The sequence below is a fragment of the Melitaea cinxia genome, chromosome 14, assembly GCF_905220565.1.
Source record: "Melitaea cinxia chromosome 14, ilMelCinx1.1, whole genome shotgun sequence".
NCBI classification, from domain to species: domain Eukaryota; kingdom Metazoa; phylum Arthropoda; class Insecta; order Lepidoptera; family Nymphalidae; genus Melitaea; species Melitaea cinxia.
This window is the reverse complement of record NC_059407.1, coordinates 9,104,709-9,121,516: the sequence shown is the minus strand read 5'-3', so window position 1 is coordinate 9,121,516 and position 16,808 is coordinate 9,104,709. Positions and strand designations below refer to the sequence as shown.

The 16,808-nt window shown below is 33.1% G+C and overlaps 2 protein-coding genes and 1 pseudogene across 2 annotated transcripts; 2 read left to right on the top strand and 1 right to left on the bottom strand.

Annotated features, from left to right (window-relative positions):
• The first annotated feature begins 1,038 nt into the window (after nucleotides 1-1,038).
• On the top strand, nucleotides 1,039-1,158 carry LOC123660043 (annotated as a pseudogene).
• A 2,285-nt stretch (nucleotides 1,159-3,443) lies between these two features.
• Nucleotides 3,444-4,094, bottom strand: LOC123659374. The gene has a single exon (XM_045594590.1). It carries the CDS (start codon nucleotides 4,092-4,094, stop codon nucleotides 3,444-3,446), a length of 651 nt encoding a protein of 216 aa, XP_045450546.1.
• Nucleotides 4,095-5,453: 1,359 nt separating this feature from the next.
• On the top strand, nucleotides 5,454-15,090 carry LOC123659748 (E3 ubiquitin-protein ligase rnf146). Its single transcript, XM_045594928.1, has 6 exons — nucleotides 5,454-5,494; nucleotides 5,958-6,043; nucleotides 6,702-6,858; nucleotides 14,365-14,556; nucleotides 14,661-14,838; nucleotides 14,919-15,090. The coding sequence occupies exons 1-6, from the start codon at nucleotides 5,476-5,478 to the stop codon at nucleotides 14,992-14,994; spliced, it is 708 nt and encodes a 235-aa protein (XP_045450884.1). The 5' UTR covers nucleotides 5,454-5,475; the 3' UTR covers nucleotides 14,995-15,090.
• Nucleotides 15,091-16,808: the final 1,718 nt, after the last annotated feature.

Below are 16,808 nucleotides of genomic sequence, written 5' to 3'. Positions count from 1 at the left end.
CGGACACAATCGGCTAATTTGAACTTCGAAGAGCGTTGTCTCCGACGCACATTGGCTATGTGACGTATAGGAACGGAAGGAGAAAACATATACAATAAAATAGTATTAGTATATACAATAAACGTATTATAATTAGCTGATATATGTACGTAATAATTGTGTTTGCTAGCAAACGAAAAAACCGACTTCAATTACATCGACGAGTAAAACAACGTAGATCGACGAAAAAATAGTCAAGTATCTACGCGTTATCAAAGATTACTCAAAAAGTAGTTATCAGATCTCGATAAAATTAATATGTGACTACATGATAAACATCAGCTTTCGATTAAATTAAAAATTATCAAAATCGGTATACCCAGTAAAAAGTTATTGCAGATTTTCAAGAGTTTCCCTCGATTTCTCTGGGATCCTATCATCAGATCCTGGTTTCCTTATCATGGTACCAAACTAGGGATATCCCCTTTCCAACAAAAAAAGAATTATCAAAATCGGTACATCCAGTAGAAAGTTATGCTGTATAATACAACGTAGGTCGACGAAAAAAGCGTCAAGTAAAAACGCATTATTAGATATAACTCAAAAAGTAGTTGTTAGATCTCAAATAAATTTAAATGGGACCAAATGACACACACCACCTTTCGATCAAAAGAAAATTTGTTGAAATCGCTCCACCCAATCAAAAGTTCTGAAGTAACATACATAAAAAAAATACAGTCGAATTGAGAACCTCCTCCTTTTTTGGAAGTCGGTTAAAAAAATGGGCCCTAAGAAGCTACTTGATGAACAAAAATCACAAATTTCAGCTAAAATCAACCTTATTAAAATAATTATTATCAGAACTTCTTAATTCCCCATAGTTATTTATAATAGTAATTGAAGGTGCCAAATATTTTTTAATTATACTACTTAATCACATAACCTAAGTTATTATGCAACATTTTATCCTGTCAATTGAGTTTGAAAATTAATAAAGGATCCGCAACAATAGTGACGGATACGGATACGGATCTCATTTTTCTTGCGGATATCCGGAACATCACTAGTCCAGACCACGTTGAATACACCGGTTTTCGTCCAATCATCGAAGTTAGGCAACGTGGGGCGCGGTCAGTACTTGGATGGGTGACCGCCTGGGAACTCCGCGTGACGTTGGCTTTTTTTCAATTCGTTTTTTTTTTTAATTAGTTTGCCAAAGAAGTTTTACTTCTGACATGTGTACTGAGTACGCACGCAATTATTTTGAAAGAACTACAAAATGCTTATAACATTACATTATTATATACTCAGCACTTATACTTATATACTTTTTCATACTCAGGACTTGTGCCACGGAGTAATACATAAGGTAGATTTATTGTAGGTGTATAATTTGTTAAGAATTAATACATAATTGGTATGAAATTAGTTGTTAAAAATGTTAATAAATATGTCTAGGAGCTTTCGTTAAGAACGCCGCCCAAACCCTTTACCGCAAACGAAGCCATATAAGTATGGTTAATCAAGTTCTCCATTTTTAAGTTTCCTTCCTTTTTTCCTAATGGTCTGGGAGCCAGGTACAAATTCGGTCAATCAATTCCTCCCAATGCAAACTTCGTAAAATGCTTATGGGATTTTATTATGAATATTCGTGACTGTCAGCTGCGACCGTGTGTCCGTGGTGGGCAGTGGCAGCCTCCCACGCATGGAGAAAAAAAATTTTTTTTGTCGTTTCCTCCACCTTAAAATTTGTCGGATTATAGTTTACCTACTATCTTGAAGAAAAAATAATATCAGCGGACCATAACATGGTGAATTATATGTCAGCTGGCTGCTTGAACATAAAAATAATTTTTTTCAATGATTTTCTCTCAACTAAAAATTTACCGGTGATAGTTTATTTGCCCGTAGTAACAGGAGCTCAGATTAATAAACAAAAGGTTAATTTATTTATTAATCTGAGAACAGGAGATTCAAAAGGAACTGGCGTAGTCCCTGCAGTGTTGCCAGCTTGGTGGATTTTCCCCTGAATTTCAGGATATTTTGCAATTAGCGAGAAAGTTTTAAGAGACAATTTTTTAAGGGTATTTTTTGGGCATTTTTAATTCAACAGAACGTAATATATTTTAATATAAAAGACGAATAAAAAATAATTCCACAATTATCAATTTTTAAAAGAACATGTTCAATGAATATATTAAAGCAAGGTACACAAAATAATTTATTTTCGATTTTAAAATTCTATAAAAAATAGAAACTAATAAAAAATAATCTGACTGATTTTTATATAATTTAAATTTTAGGTTTGGGGGTTTTGTTTTTAATTTAGGGACTTTTGTAAAAAGGTTGGTCTCTGTGGTTGGTCCTTAGAACGTCATAAATTAGGGATGGGCAAATGAAAAAAATATATCGATATATATCGTATCGATATTTTTAAAAAGTATCGATATATACTGAATAAAAAATATCGATATTTCGATATTTTTACTACAAATTGAAAATTAAAATATATTTGGCAAGTATATTAATTTTATTACATATTATTACAATGAAGACTTAAGTATTATGATAACAATGAAGAATATATATATTACTAGCTGACCTGGCAAACTTCGTATCGCCTTATTTTTTTTCTAAATATAACAATTACATATATCAAAATAAAATATAGCCTATCTTTCAAGTTGGATCAAACTGCACACGGTGTGCAAATTTGATTAAAATCGGTTAAGTGGTTTAGGAGTCCATTGAGGACAAACATTGTGACACGAGATTTATATATATTAAGATTGTATATATGAATTACATATTATTACTAGCTACTGTGCCCGCGACTTCGTCCGCGTGGAATTTAACAAAAAAGTTATTGTTCAGTTCGCAGTTATAAAAAAAAAACTAAAATAAAAGTAGCCTAAGTTACACCTTATTACACCAGCTATCTGCTAGTGAAAGTCCCATCAAAATCGGTCCAGCTGAATGAACATGTACGCACACGTTACACCATAGATTAGCATTAGATTCACACTTTGGTATTTGATCACACTTAAATTAAGTCTAAAGAAACTACCCATAGACATGTTTTTTGGTTGCGTTCACAAACTATAGTGCGCGCCAGATAAGTCTGCGCGCGACTGGTGGCGTAGCTAATGTTGCCAGTTATGGTAAATTGTTTTCCCATCATAGACATAAATAGGAAATAAGGAAAAACTGTAATTAGCCAAATCAAATGAACTACGACAAAATGATAATTGAAAATAATAATGAAGAGAGGAATATTAAGAATTATGAAACTATTTTTTTCTCCGCTTAATAATAAAAACAACAGACAATATTTTATTATTATAATTGAAAATAATAATGAAGAGAGGAATATTAAGAATTATGAAACTATTTTTTTCTCCGCTTAATAATAAAAACAACAGACAATATTTTTCAAAATTGTTTATTAGTCATCAAGCGCTACTTTAAAATTTTGCATAAGTGTGGTCCTCAAGTGGTTGAATGCCTTCCATTGTATCATTTTCTGAATCTTCACTTATTTCATCGTCCGAAGAGTCTGAGCTTCCATCGTCACTTGTAGGATCAATTATAAATTTGTCGAATTCTATATCCATAAGCCTGTCGGATTCGAAATATTGGTCTTCCATTTTTTCTGCGTGTTGACACACATTAATCCATTCCTCCGTAGTTATAGTACTAAACGCTGCTTCAGTTATAGAGGATATTTCACTTGTAGCTTGACTTACATTTTTCTCTGCAACGCGTCTTTTGACTGTAGCCCATATTTTTTCGATGGGATTCAAATCACAATGATAAGGAGGTAAGCGCACGACCTCATGTCCATGTTGATTTAGTAAAAAGTCGACTTCATAGACTGGTTCTCCTTTGTGTTTTTTTATTAATTCGTACAACTGTGGTTTTATCCAGTAATCTTCAAATGGAATACTATTATTTGAAAGCCATTGCTGCATTTCTGCTTTTAAATTGCTCATTGTGGGTGCTTTATTTATTTGAGTGCAATGGTATGGTGCATTATCCATAACCACGATGCAATTAAGTGGCAAGTTAGAAAGAATTTTTTCAATCATCCATCGCATGAAATTTTTCGCATTCATTTCATCATGATAGTCGCTCGATTTTGATTGTGATTTAAACATTAGGAGTCCATTTTCGACAAATCCTGTTTTTCCGCCAGCGTGAGCTATAATGCATCTAGCACCGGTACTATCCGATGACAAAATACCTGGTTCTTCATTTGATTGCCAACATTTCTCAGGGTGATATGAGGCATGGGTATATGTTTCGTCAAGGTAGATGACAGGGCGCTTTTCTTCCCGGTTCCATTAATATTTTACGTTTGGACTGGCACTTTTTATATTTGTATCCCATGCTTCTCAAAATACGCCTTAAACTTGTTTTGCTGTATTTGAAATCAAGATCAGATTTCAATGCCAGCCAAAGCTTATGAATAGTCGGAATTTCTTTTTTGACAACATAAAATGAGTGTATCATATGCCTTATAGCACACTTAACAAAATTGTCTATTTCCAAAAAACTTTCTCGGTTTCTATTTTTTCCCGGGGTTACGGGCGTTCTGAAATACCTGAAACGAACAGATGTATGATTATCTAACACTATACCAATAAAACAAAAATACCTCATACGAAGGCAAAATACCAAGCAATGGTCACCCCAAAAAATTACCTGTCAAGAAAGCAACCCGAGCTCTTACTTTAGAAAATGGTACAATTGGTCCCTTATTGTCCCGTTCTGATTCACAAGAACGTTTCACCTTCAGAACAATCTCTCTGCCAGCACTTTTAATGACTTTTGGCATGATGATTTCGAAATTTGATCAATAAATATGGATAAATACACAAGACATTCAATACGCTCACTCCACTTGTCATAACAAACAACATGGCAGCCTGGATTAGTTCCAATTTTCGCCGCGCGCAGACTTTTCTGGCGCGCACTCTACAGAGGGATATAGACAGCACTAATACCAAAACTCGCAAACTCTCGCGCGCTCTGTTACAGTTATTCATTTACAGCTAAAACGGACCATATGTTGAAATAAAAGTAGAATATACAATTCATTTAAAATATAATGTAACATAAAAAAAAATATCGACTTCGATATTTAAAAATAAATATCGATTATCGATATTTTGAAATTAAAAATATCGCCGATATTTATCGATATTTTTTTGAAAAAATATCGATATTTCGATATATCGATATTTGGTGCCCTTCCCTATCATAAATTAATAAGAGATTTTACATTCTATTCCTCTAAGATATTTGGTCATTAGATATTATAAATAAATAATGATAGACGCGAATGGTTACGATGTACTTATTAATAATATTAAAAAACATGTTTAATATCTCTAATGAGATACACAGAATATTTTAAAATAATGTATAAGTTATAAATAAACTGATAATCGTCAATATATTTTACAAAATAAAGTGGTGTATGTATTTTAGAATATGGATATAAATATTCAAGGTAATAAATAGTTTTTACACGTGAAATTACTTCTATACTGATTTTTTGTTACTATTCTTTATATTTCTTATATTGTATACGAACTTTCTCTTGCATCTCCTTGTTAGTGAGTTATTTAAATTTCCAAAAAGTAAAAGTACTCAAAAAATGAATTCTAGAATAATTTAGTTTTTAACCCTTATTTAAAAGAAGAGCCTGGAAGAAATCGCTATCGAGTGATAAGGCCACCTCATTGTGCATTATACTTTTTTTTTTCTTTACAATTCTGTATTTTTACAATTACTCTATGTGGTGTACAATAAAGAATAAATAAAGAGGGGTATTTATTTGAATCTGTCAACTTGCTAAATGCTACTTTTTTTTTAATATGTACTTAACTAAAATAGATTAGTTATTTTTATGTATAAAAACAGAATACTGACATCCAGGCGCTTTTATTTCTAAATATTGTTGTGGGTTACAGAGCAAGACTGTGCTATTTGCTTGCAAAAATATCATCACCCAACTCGACTACCATGTGGCCATATATTCTGTTTCCTCTGTGTAAAGGTAAGTATGTGAGATAAAATTAAAAATTTTGTAGAATGCAGAGCTCCATAAGTCCATGAATATGTCAAACATATTATACTGAAACAACTTAAGATTCAGATTCAAATTAAACCAAATTTGTAAGACATAAGTATAGGACATCTCGTCTCTGTAGGGTTTGAAAACTTGCATCTTTTGCAGTGAACATTGATGTTAAGTTTCTTGCTTCATTTTATTCACATATTAACAACTCCATGGATGATTATTATATGAGATATTTAATTTCTACTATTTGCTTACTTTCCCTTAAATGGCAATACTTGTTTATTTCTAAATTATTTACCAGCGAAAGAATCACTACAAAGTTTCTAAATTTTACATTGCACTTGTGTTCCTAAAGTTTCAAAATTTTCAGAATTGTGCAGAACCATAATAATGATCACTATTGTATTAAATGATTACAAATTTTGACTGCCCATTATTCCCCCATTTTGCAAAATTCCTTATCTACCTCAAAGTTTGTAATATTTTTCATGCCTTTAGAATCTTTACAACATTTTTGAAATTGGTTGTTAACGTAAAGTTACATTAGTATGTAAATACCTACATTATGCTATAAATAGAGTAATAAAATTATTAGAAGCCTTATATTTATAATAATTTTGTATTTATACTATAGGGTATTGCAATACAGAGCAAGAAATGTGCCATGTGTCGTATGGAAATACCTCACGACTACTTTGATCATCCGGATTTGATAGAAAAACTATCACTCGAGGACATAACTACAGATGGTGATACTGAAAAATATCAATGGTACTATGAAGGCAGAAATGGTATATATTTATATATTTTTAAATAATTGTATATTTTACTTATACTTTAGTTATGGATATTGAATTTTTTTTAAAGCTGTTATGAACTAATATAAAAACTAGCCCATTGGTGGTCGTTTGTAGTGACCCTGCTTTCTGGGGTTGTGGATTCGACTCCCGCCTGAGTCCGGTTGTATTAAATATATCAATTCTATGTACATTAATATATGTATATTTTCTATGTACATTTATCAAGTAAAATATTTAGACATATCAGTTAGCGTTACGAACCGTCCCGCACGCAGGTTTGACGACTTCCAGCCTCCCGAACAAGCCGGGTTCCGTAAAGGTTTTAGCACTATAGACCACATACACACGCTGCGGCAGGTTATAGAGAAAACCGAGGAGTATAACTTGCCATTATGCTTAGCGTTTATGGACTATGAGAAGGCCTTTGATTCAATTGGGACATGGGCTGTGCTACAGGCTCTCCAGAGGTGCCAAGTGGACTGCAGGTACGTCGAGGTGCTGAGGTACTTATACTCTAACGCCACAATGTCGGTCCGATTACAGGGCCAGAGCTCGAAGCCAATACCACTTCAGCGAGGCGTGAGGCAAGAGGATGTTATATCTCCGAAGCTGTTTACCGCCGCATTGAAGAACGCTTTTAAACTACTGGACTGGAAAGGATTCGGCATCAACATCAATGGCGAGTACCTTACCCACCTCCGTTTTGCCGATGACGTAGTCCTTATGGCTGAGACCTTGGAAGACCTGAGCACAATGCTCGAGCATCTCAACAGTGTTTCCCAAAGAGTGGGTCTCAAACTGAACATGGACGACGAAAATTATGTCGAACGTCCATGTCGCACCCGCTCCAGTTCGCATTGAGAACACTGTTCTGGAAGTTGTTGACCATTCATATACCTAGGACAGTCAATTCAGCTAGATAAGTCCAACTTCGAGAACGAGATCTCTCGCCGAATCCATCTCGGATGGGCAGTGTTCGGGAAACTACGGAAAATCTTTGCGTCCAATATTCCGCAGCATCCAACACGATGCAAATACAAAATAAAAATTAAATTAAAATCAAAATCAAATTAACATTAAAATCATATTAAGATTAAATTAAATCAAAATAAACTAAATTAAAATTAAAACAAGCTTGAGTTTTTTAACAATTGAAAAATGTTAATAAATAAAATGAAAATCAAATAAATAACGAAAAGCAAATAAAACATAAAATAATTAAATTTATTGGTTGATTAATTGATTAATATTACGTCTAAAAATTATCAATGAACATGAGAATATATCAATATTATAAAAAAAAAAAAATATATCATACATATTGCAGGAACGAAGAATAAAATCATTTTGGGCATATTTAGTTCTACTACAGGGCAAAGAGAAAATCATTTTTACGTTTAAAAAATTTAGGGACATTAAAGTTCAAACAACTTAGTAAATAATTTTTAGTATTTAATAGTTCATTAACAACATTATTAAACAGCATATATAGAAAGATTTGATCTTTCAATGTACGGCGAACTTCCAGTGAATTGAAACTAAGCAAGTTTCGACATGCGTGACAAAACCTATAATGCAAATTTTTAAGGAATTTAGCTTGTATTTTTTCAACGGACTCAATATATATTTTATATTGAGTGTTCCAGACAGTGGACTCAAATTCCAACAAAGAGCGCACCAGGCTATTGTATAGAATAATAAGAGTATAACAGTTTTTAAACTTGTTACCAACCCTCAGTATAAAGCCAAGCATCTGATTAGCCTTAGATGGTAGTTACAAGCAATCGGCGTTTTTTTACGTGTACCTAAATCTTTTTTAACATTGAGAGATAGCTGATTATCCTCACAATACTTGCATAATTTGTTTAGGTCTTCTTGTAATAGCAAACAATCCGACAGCCCAGATACCCTTCTAAAAACCTTCAAGTCATCTGCAAATAATAATATTGAAGAGAGCTCGAAAGCTTTACAAATATCGTTTATAAAGATATTAAAGAGCAACGGATCAAGGTGAGAGCCCGGCGGTACACCAGATGAAACAGGAGTAAAAGATGAACAAAAGCCTCTTATTGTCACTGCTTGACTTCTGTTACGAAGATAAGACGATAACCACCTAAGTAGGTCACCGTATATACCAACTTGCTGCAGTTTATTAAAAAGTATGTCATGGGAAATTTTATCGAAAGCCTTCGAGAAGTCAGTATACACGACGTCCACCTGGCGTCCATAACATTCAGTACACGATGAATCAGTTCACACACATTAGTTTCAAAGGATCATCTATCGACGAAACCATGTTGTTCATCATTCAGAATACCCCGTATAAATGGATAGAGGTTATCTTAGATTATTTTTTCGAACATTTTAACTACGGTATACATAATTTAGATATCAGGCTATAGTTCTGAACGTTATGTTTATCGCCTGATTTGAATACTGCTACACGAACGAGCGCTTCCAAACAATAGGCACAAAACCAGACCTTAATGACTTATTAATCCTTTAACCGCCATGTCATAATTCGCGTGAAGTGCCTGTAGCGCCGGCAACCTTTAGGTACAATTTTGAATAGTGTTGTAAAGTATAGTTATCGATAAACAAAGTATTGAAATAAATAAAAATTACAAAATTTTAATCAAAGGTTTAATTTCTTTATTAAGTATAGTACCGCACATAAATTAATCTTCAAACATACGTTATTCAGTCTAAACATACTTAATCAGTCTTGATTTTATTTATTCATAAAAAAAAAATAATAATCTAGAGATGGACACGGGCTAAGTCTTTTTATTTTGTGTTAATTTTATGTTAAGTCTTTTGCACGAGCATTACGTATTAAAATGATGTTCGTTTCTCACTGCACAATAGATTTAAATAAAACAATTTAATAAAAGATATAATTAATTACCTCTTCATCAATATCAAATTCTTCGTCTGACACAAATTCGTCATCGTCATCACCTTCTAGAATTCGTATTAATTCTTCAGCAGTCGTCATGATAAATTTCAATTTTAAAAACACGAACGTAAAACTTACTAATTGACTACTATATCACAAAAACACGCGCAACAGTAATGGAAAATTCCATAAGTTCGTGACGTCATGAACGGTCGTGTTTATCCGACGCAGGCGCTGGCTATGTGCTGGCTATACTGGCGAAAAGGACTCAGTCTAGGGATGGGAATTACATTTATAGTTGTACAAAAATAGCTAAATCGCTAATTTCTTACAAAATATGGATTGTTTTACACAGAGCAAAAACAACACGTTATTAAATAACAATTACATACTTAATGTACTTTATTTATTCAGTAACTTGGTATTTAATATAATATTTTTGTTTATGAATAGGGTAGGCTAATGAGTTACTTTTATTTATTTTAATGAGTTAGTTTTATTAATTTTATAGAGATTATTTGAAAACAGATGTTTTATCATTACATAGTATAAAACAAAGTCGCTTCCTGTTGTCTGTATGCTTAGATCCTTAAAACCACGCAACCGACTGATTCTAAAGGAAGGTTTATATGTATAATACATGCATAATATAGAAGAGGAACACTGATAGTTTTAGAGGTTTCTAATGTGATGTCGTAAATAAACACATTTTTTTGAGCTTACATTGCAAATATTTATTTCTTGCGAAGCCGGGGTGGCTCGCTAGTTTTATATAATCCTTTATCTCCTTTATGCCATACTCTATCGAATGCTTAAAATAAGTCCAGCCGGCCTAGCATGCATACAACGAGATATCTCTTGACGAGAGAGAGAGATAATGTCTACATCGAGTATTTTCTCGATTACCCTAACATGCGCACTACGAGAGACAAAATTCTCTTCCGAAGACTTCGCCTTGTCGAGTAGAGAAACATTATCAACCATAATCACAACTGAATATCATTCTTATTTCTTATGTCGTAAAGTTGAATTTACAAGGTTATTGACCAATCGTGCCAAACCGGGATGAGCCAACGTTTGTATAATTTCAAACGAGTGACACATGTTTTATTTAACAATGTTCTCGGCCTTTTGGCTAAGATAAAAAGTGTATATCTAATTTAAAAAATCTAATATGGAAAATAAAACGGCGTAAGTAAATGAATTTAATTATATATGTAAAACAAGATGCTCGTGTTGTGCTTTATATCTTGTCGCACATTAGATAATTGTAATTCTATCACGCATTGATTTTTTTTTTTTTTAATTTTTAAAATTTTTTGAATTTTTGATTTTTTTTTTTTTTTGATTATTGATTTTACTTTTATTCGATTTAATTTTATTTTTACTTATTGATTTTTTTAATATAATTTTGTTTTGTTTTTTATTCTGAATGTTGTCTTGTCTTGTTGTACTAACCCAATATGGACTTATACTTTGGTCTGAAATAAAGTATTATTATTATTATTATTTAGAATAAGAAGCAACAGGGCGCAAATACGTTTTTTGTGTCATTATATGGCACACTTCACTCGACTTTTCGCATTTCCCGCTCTTCGTATACCGAAATTATATAATTATAATAGGGAAACGCCATGGTATACAAAAAATAGGCACCCGGTTTTATTTATTTTTTATTTATCGTCTTTCTCGTCGATAATATTGAAAACGAGAAGTTTCTCTTCCTAAAACGACAAAATTCGACAAAATTACGATGTCATGTTAGCTTCCGTAGAGATAAATATCACAGATCACTAAAATTTAATGATTATCTCTTCTATTGACGTAACGAGAAGAGTATCACGTGCACGCATGTTAGCTACTGTAGACATAGAGAGATAATACGAGAAAAGGGGTAGACAAAATTTTGTCGTGGCGCGCATGCTAGGCCTGCAGGAATACACTTGTACAGTATCTCTTAGCTTCAAAAGACATCTATTTCGGTTACCAATCTGTGTACCTGGTCGATAGTAGCGCATGTCTTCGACGAAATCCAATCTGCTGGTCCGAAATGAGTCCGTGCTGTTCTACTAAAGGCATTATCCGTTTTTTTGATTGTTTAGGCAATAAGTTAATTGGTATATGCTCTCGATATCATTTTGGGTCCTCAGGTTTTATATCTGGTTTTAGTAGCATTATTATTTGTCCTATTTTCCACTGGCAGTATAATATTCAGTTTCAGTATTGCATTGTATATTGCCGTGATCATTGCTATTCCCGAGTCAGGCCGTTTTTGCAGTTTTATTGGTAATTAGGTTATATCCTGGAGATTTTTTTTAAGTTTACTTTTAATATTATTATCCTTCTAACTTCCATTTTTGTAAATCGTATTGTACTCGTAGTCTTATGGTACTTGTAGACTTCAAATATTCTGTCACTATCTGACTTCCTTAGTGGTGAGGATGTTATTGTAAGTCCTTTCTAGTTTCTTGTCGCTTCCCAGAGAGAATAATCAGTAGTCGGGGTAGAATGAAGGCCCTCGAGGTACTTCTGGAATCCTTCGTTTCAATTTTGATCAAGTAGAAACTTAAGATCTCTTATTTTGTGGTTTAATATATATTTTTTTTTATCTGGGCATCTGTTTTGTTGCCACAATTCCCGGAGATCTCTTTTCTCACGAATTTTGTCTAGAATGTTTGGTGGTATATATTGTTCATCGGACTTAGGTTGGGTAGTTGGAGTTGAATTCGTTGGCGCATTTCTGAAAATTGGTGGTAATAAATTCAATGGCTTTTTCAATTTCATTTTTCCTTTGAAGTATAACAGGTACTCGAAGCTAGGATAGGAGGCAGTTAGCCTGTTTTTTTGTACAATGTACATTTTTTTTAAACTTTTTGCTTCCACTTCAATTTCCACTAGTATAGGAAAGTGGTCCGATAATAGGTCCCAGCAACTATGACAAGATTTGTTATTTTTTTCTATGCCTTTGATACAAAAATCTACTACGTCTGAGGACCAGTATGTAGGTTGTTCTGTAGAGATTACATTCATAGAGCCAGCTTGTATGCTCTTGAGAAGAACCTTTTGGCATTGTCAGTCTGGAACCCCAAAACGTGCGCTTAGCGTTGTAATCGCCATCTGCTGTAAAACAATTACATACCAAGAATTTTTTAATAATCATTAAATTGCTACTCTTAATGTGCCTTGGTGGGCAGTAAAGTGACGATATTTGTCATATTATTTAACCCATCGTACACAATTATGTTTGTTGCTTGAATATGATCCTTACAATATACACTCGAGAGCATAGAAATCGCACACCCCTACATTTTTATTTTGACCGCAAGTATTTTTTAAATTTAATGTTGTTTGCGAATACAACTTAAATTAAATTAAAATGCACATTTTTAGCTTTCTAAAAACCCATTTGTTCTCGAGTGTAGTTATGGTTATATGATATGGATGAGAATGGCTAAACCGCCGTGTGCTTTGTCGTCTGGGTGCATGGTATGATATAACGTGTCTCTTGATTGTGAAATGACTTTCTGACATAAGCATGACATCAACTTTTTTTCTTTTTAATAAGATTTTTAACCCATTTGAGTGGTTTGACAAGCCATTGGCATTCCGTACACAAAGTTTTATGATAGAGTATGTAATGACAATTTGGGAATGAGTTCTGTTAGCATTTGGGTTACTGTTATCAACTGATTTGATTTCATGAGTATTTATTGATGAATTAAATGTTTGAATGATATCTGCCGTGTATCGTTCATTACTTTTTGTATTATCATTTGTTGGATTTAGTGTTGGGTAATTTTTCAAAGCTGCTGCATATGACTTTTCTTGATTGATTACTTCAGCCTATTGCAGTCCACTGCTGGACATTGGCCTTCACAAGTTCACGCCAAAAATGGCGTGAACTCATGTGTGTGACCGCAGAGCTGGCTTTGTCACACCGAAAACGCTGCTGCCCGTCTTCAGCTTGTGTATTTGAAAGCCAGCAGTTGGATGGTTATCCCGCCATCGGTCGGCTTTTTAAGTTCCAAGGTGGTAGTGGAACTGTGTTATCCCTTAGTCGCCTCTTACGACACCCACGGGAAGAGAGGGGGTGGCTATATTCTTTAATGCCGTAGCCACACAGCTAAATTCTTGATTATTAGTTACTAATTTTGTTTGGTTTTCTTTTCTTGTATATTCTAATCTTTTAAAGTTTAGGTTATTCGTAGTTATTGTAAGATATTTTTGTAGTTCTTTGTAGAAAATACGGCCTTTATAATTGGCAGGTGATTTCCTTCGCAAAGTATGCATTACACTTTATCGCTACGTTCTTTCCTAGGGCAATTTATTGTGTGGTGGGGTTCAGCGCATTTCACACATCTGGGTTTCCTATAGCAAAACTTTTTTTTAAATTGTGACTGACAATTGAAGCTTATGTGTTGGTTTGATTGGGCAATCATAAAAACAACATAACATGTTTTATTCAAATTCCTTCACTTTTCGAAATTATCCGAAACTTGTATTTTGGTTACAGACAGTGTTTTTGCTATGGATATCCGATAATTTTGCATACAGCTGCAAAGCTCCGTAACATCCCTACAAACGTTTTATTATTTCAGGGTGGTGGAAATATGATGAAAGAAGTAATATAGATTTAGAAACATCCTATAGTTCTGGAGACACAGAATGCTTGCTTCTACTGGCAGGTACTATATATTGTGTAGATTTTAACAGTATGATACAAATCCGTCGCAATGATCCAACTAAAAGACGAAAAATAAAAAGGGATGTACCAACCTTGCCTTCAAAAGGTAAATAGTTTTGTAATATAGTTATTACATTATGTCCAACATTACTTGTACTGTTACTTAAATACGATTTAATATGTATCTTTTAATTTCTACTTCTTTAATAGGTATTGCAGGAATTAAAAATATTGATTCAACCCATCAAGTACTTCCAGATACAACAAATGATTTTACAGAAGGTCAAGACACTGAAGAAAATCAAAACGATACCCCTAACTTAGTACCTGATAACAGTAGTGCAAATACTCCCTCTTTGTCATTTGATGATCTTACTGATAGTTTAAGGTGAAGTTTACATTTCAGTCTGTATTGATTCTATGTTTTTTTTAAAAGTTATTTGTTTTAATTTATTAATATTATTTCAGACAGTTTAATTTACACGAAGAAGAAATATTGCCTACAGCTCAAGATGATGATTCGCCAAACTCGGAAGACACTTGAATGAACAAATTCTTAAAAGAACACTGTTAGGATATGGTTAAAGATTATATTTTAATAAAATTAAAATAAATTCTTAAAATAATTTCGAGACTGAAAGCTTAAACAGTTTTAATTTCACTGAATTAGACTATTGCAAGTTAATTTAATTTAAATGTTGAGACAGTAGAGTACAATAGCCTGCCATAAATAATGCATATCGTATAACTTTGAAAAGACACAATCGGCTAATTTGAACTTCGAAGAGCGTTGTCTCCGACGCACATTAGCTATGTGACGTATAGGAACGGAAGGAGCAAACATATACAATAAAGTAGTATTAGTATATACAATAAACGTTTTATAATTAGCTGATATATGTACTTAATAATTGTGTTTGCTAGCAAACGAAAAAACCGACTTCAATAACATAGACGAGTAATACAAGGTACATCGACGAAATAATTGTGTTTGCTCGCAAACGAAAAAAAATACCGACTTCAATTACATCGAAGAGTAATACAACGTAGATCGACGAAAAAATAATCAAGCAACTACGCGTTATCAAAGATTACTCAAAAAGTAGTTATCAGATCTCGATAAAATTTATATGTAACCACATGATAAACATCAGCTTTGGATTAAATTAAAAATTATCAAAATCGGTACACCCAGTAAAAAGTTACTGCGGATTTTCGAGAGTTTCCCTCGATTTCTCTGGGATTCCATCATCAGATCCTGGTTTCCTTATCATGGTACAAAACTAGGGATATCCCCTTTCCAACAAAAAAAGAATTATCAAAATCGGTACATCCAGTAGAAAGTTATGCGGTATAATACAACGTAGGTCGACGAAAAAAGCGTCAAGTAAAAACGCATTATTAGATATAACTCGAAAAGTAGTTGTTAGATCTCAAATAAATTTAAATGGGACCAATTGGCACACACCACCTTTCGATTAAAACATAATTTATCGAAATCGGTCTACCCGGTCAAAAGTTCTGATGTAACATACATAAAAAAAAAAAAATACAGTCGAATTGAGAACCTCCTCCTTTTTTGGAAGTCGGTTAAAAATAGTCAAGTTACTACGCGTTATCAAAGATTACTAAAAAAGTAGTTATCAGATTTCGATAACATTTATATGTGACCACATGATAAACATCAGCTTTCGATTAAATTAAAAATTATCAAAATCGGTACACCCAGTAAAAAGTTATTGCGGATTTTCGAGAGTTTCCCTCGATTTCTCTGGGATCTCATCATCAGATCCTGGTTTCCTTATCACGGTATCAAACTAGGGATATCTTCTTTCCAACAAAAAAAGAATTATCAAAATCGGTACATCCAGTAGAAAGTTATGCGGTATAATACAACGTAGGTCGACAAAAAAAGCGTCAAGTAAAAACGCATTATTAGATATAACTCGAAAAGTAGTTGTTAGATCTCAAATAAATTTAAATGGGACCAATTGACACACACCACCTTTCGATTAAAAAAAAATTGTCGAAATCGGTCCACCCGGTCAAAAGTTCTGATGTAACATACATAAAAAAAATACATTCGAATTGAGAACCTCCTCCTTTTTTGGAAGTCTGTTAAAAAATTAACAAACGCACTATTCGCCACTACGATTTTAGAAAGGTTCCCTTCGATTTCTCTGGGATGCCATCATCAGATCCTGGTTTCCTTATCACATGGTACCACCCTTGTGATATCTCCTTTCCAACAAAAAAGAATTAGCAAAATTGGTTCATAAACGACCAAGTGATTCGCGAAAACACATAAAAAATATATATACGATCGAATTGAGAAACCTTTTTTTTTGGAGTCGGTTA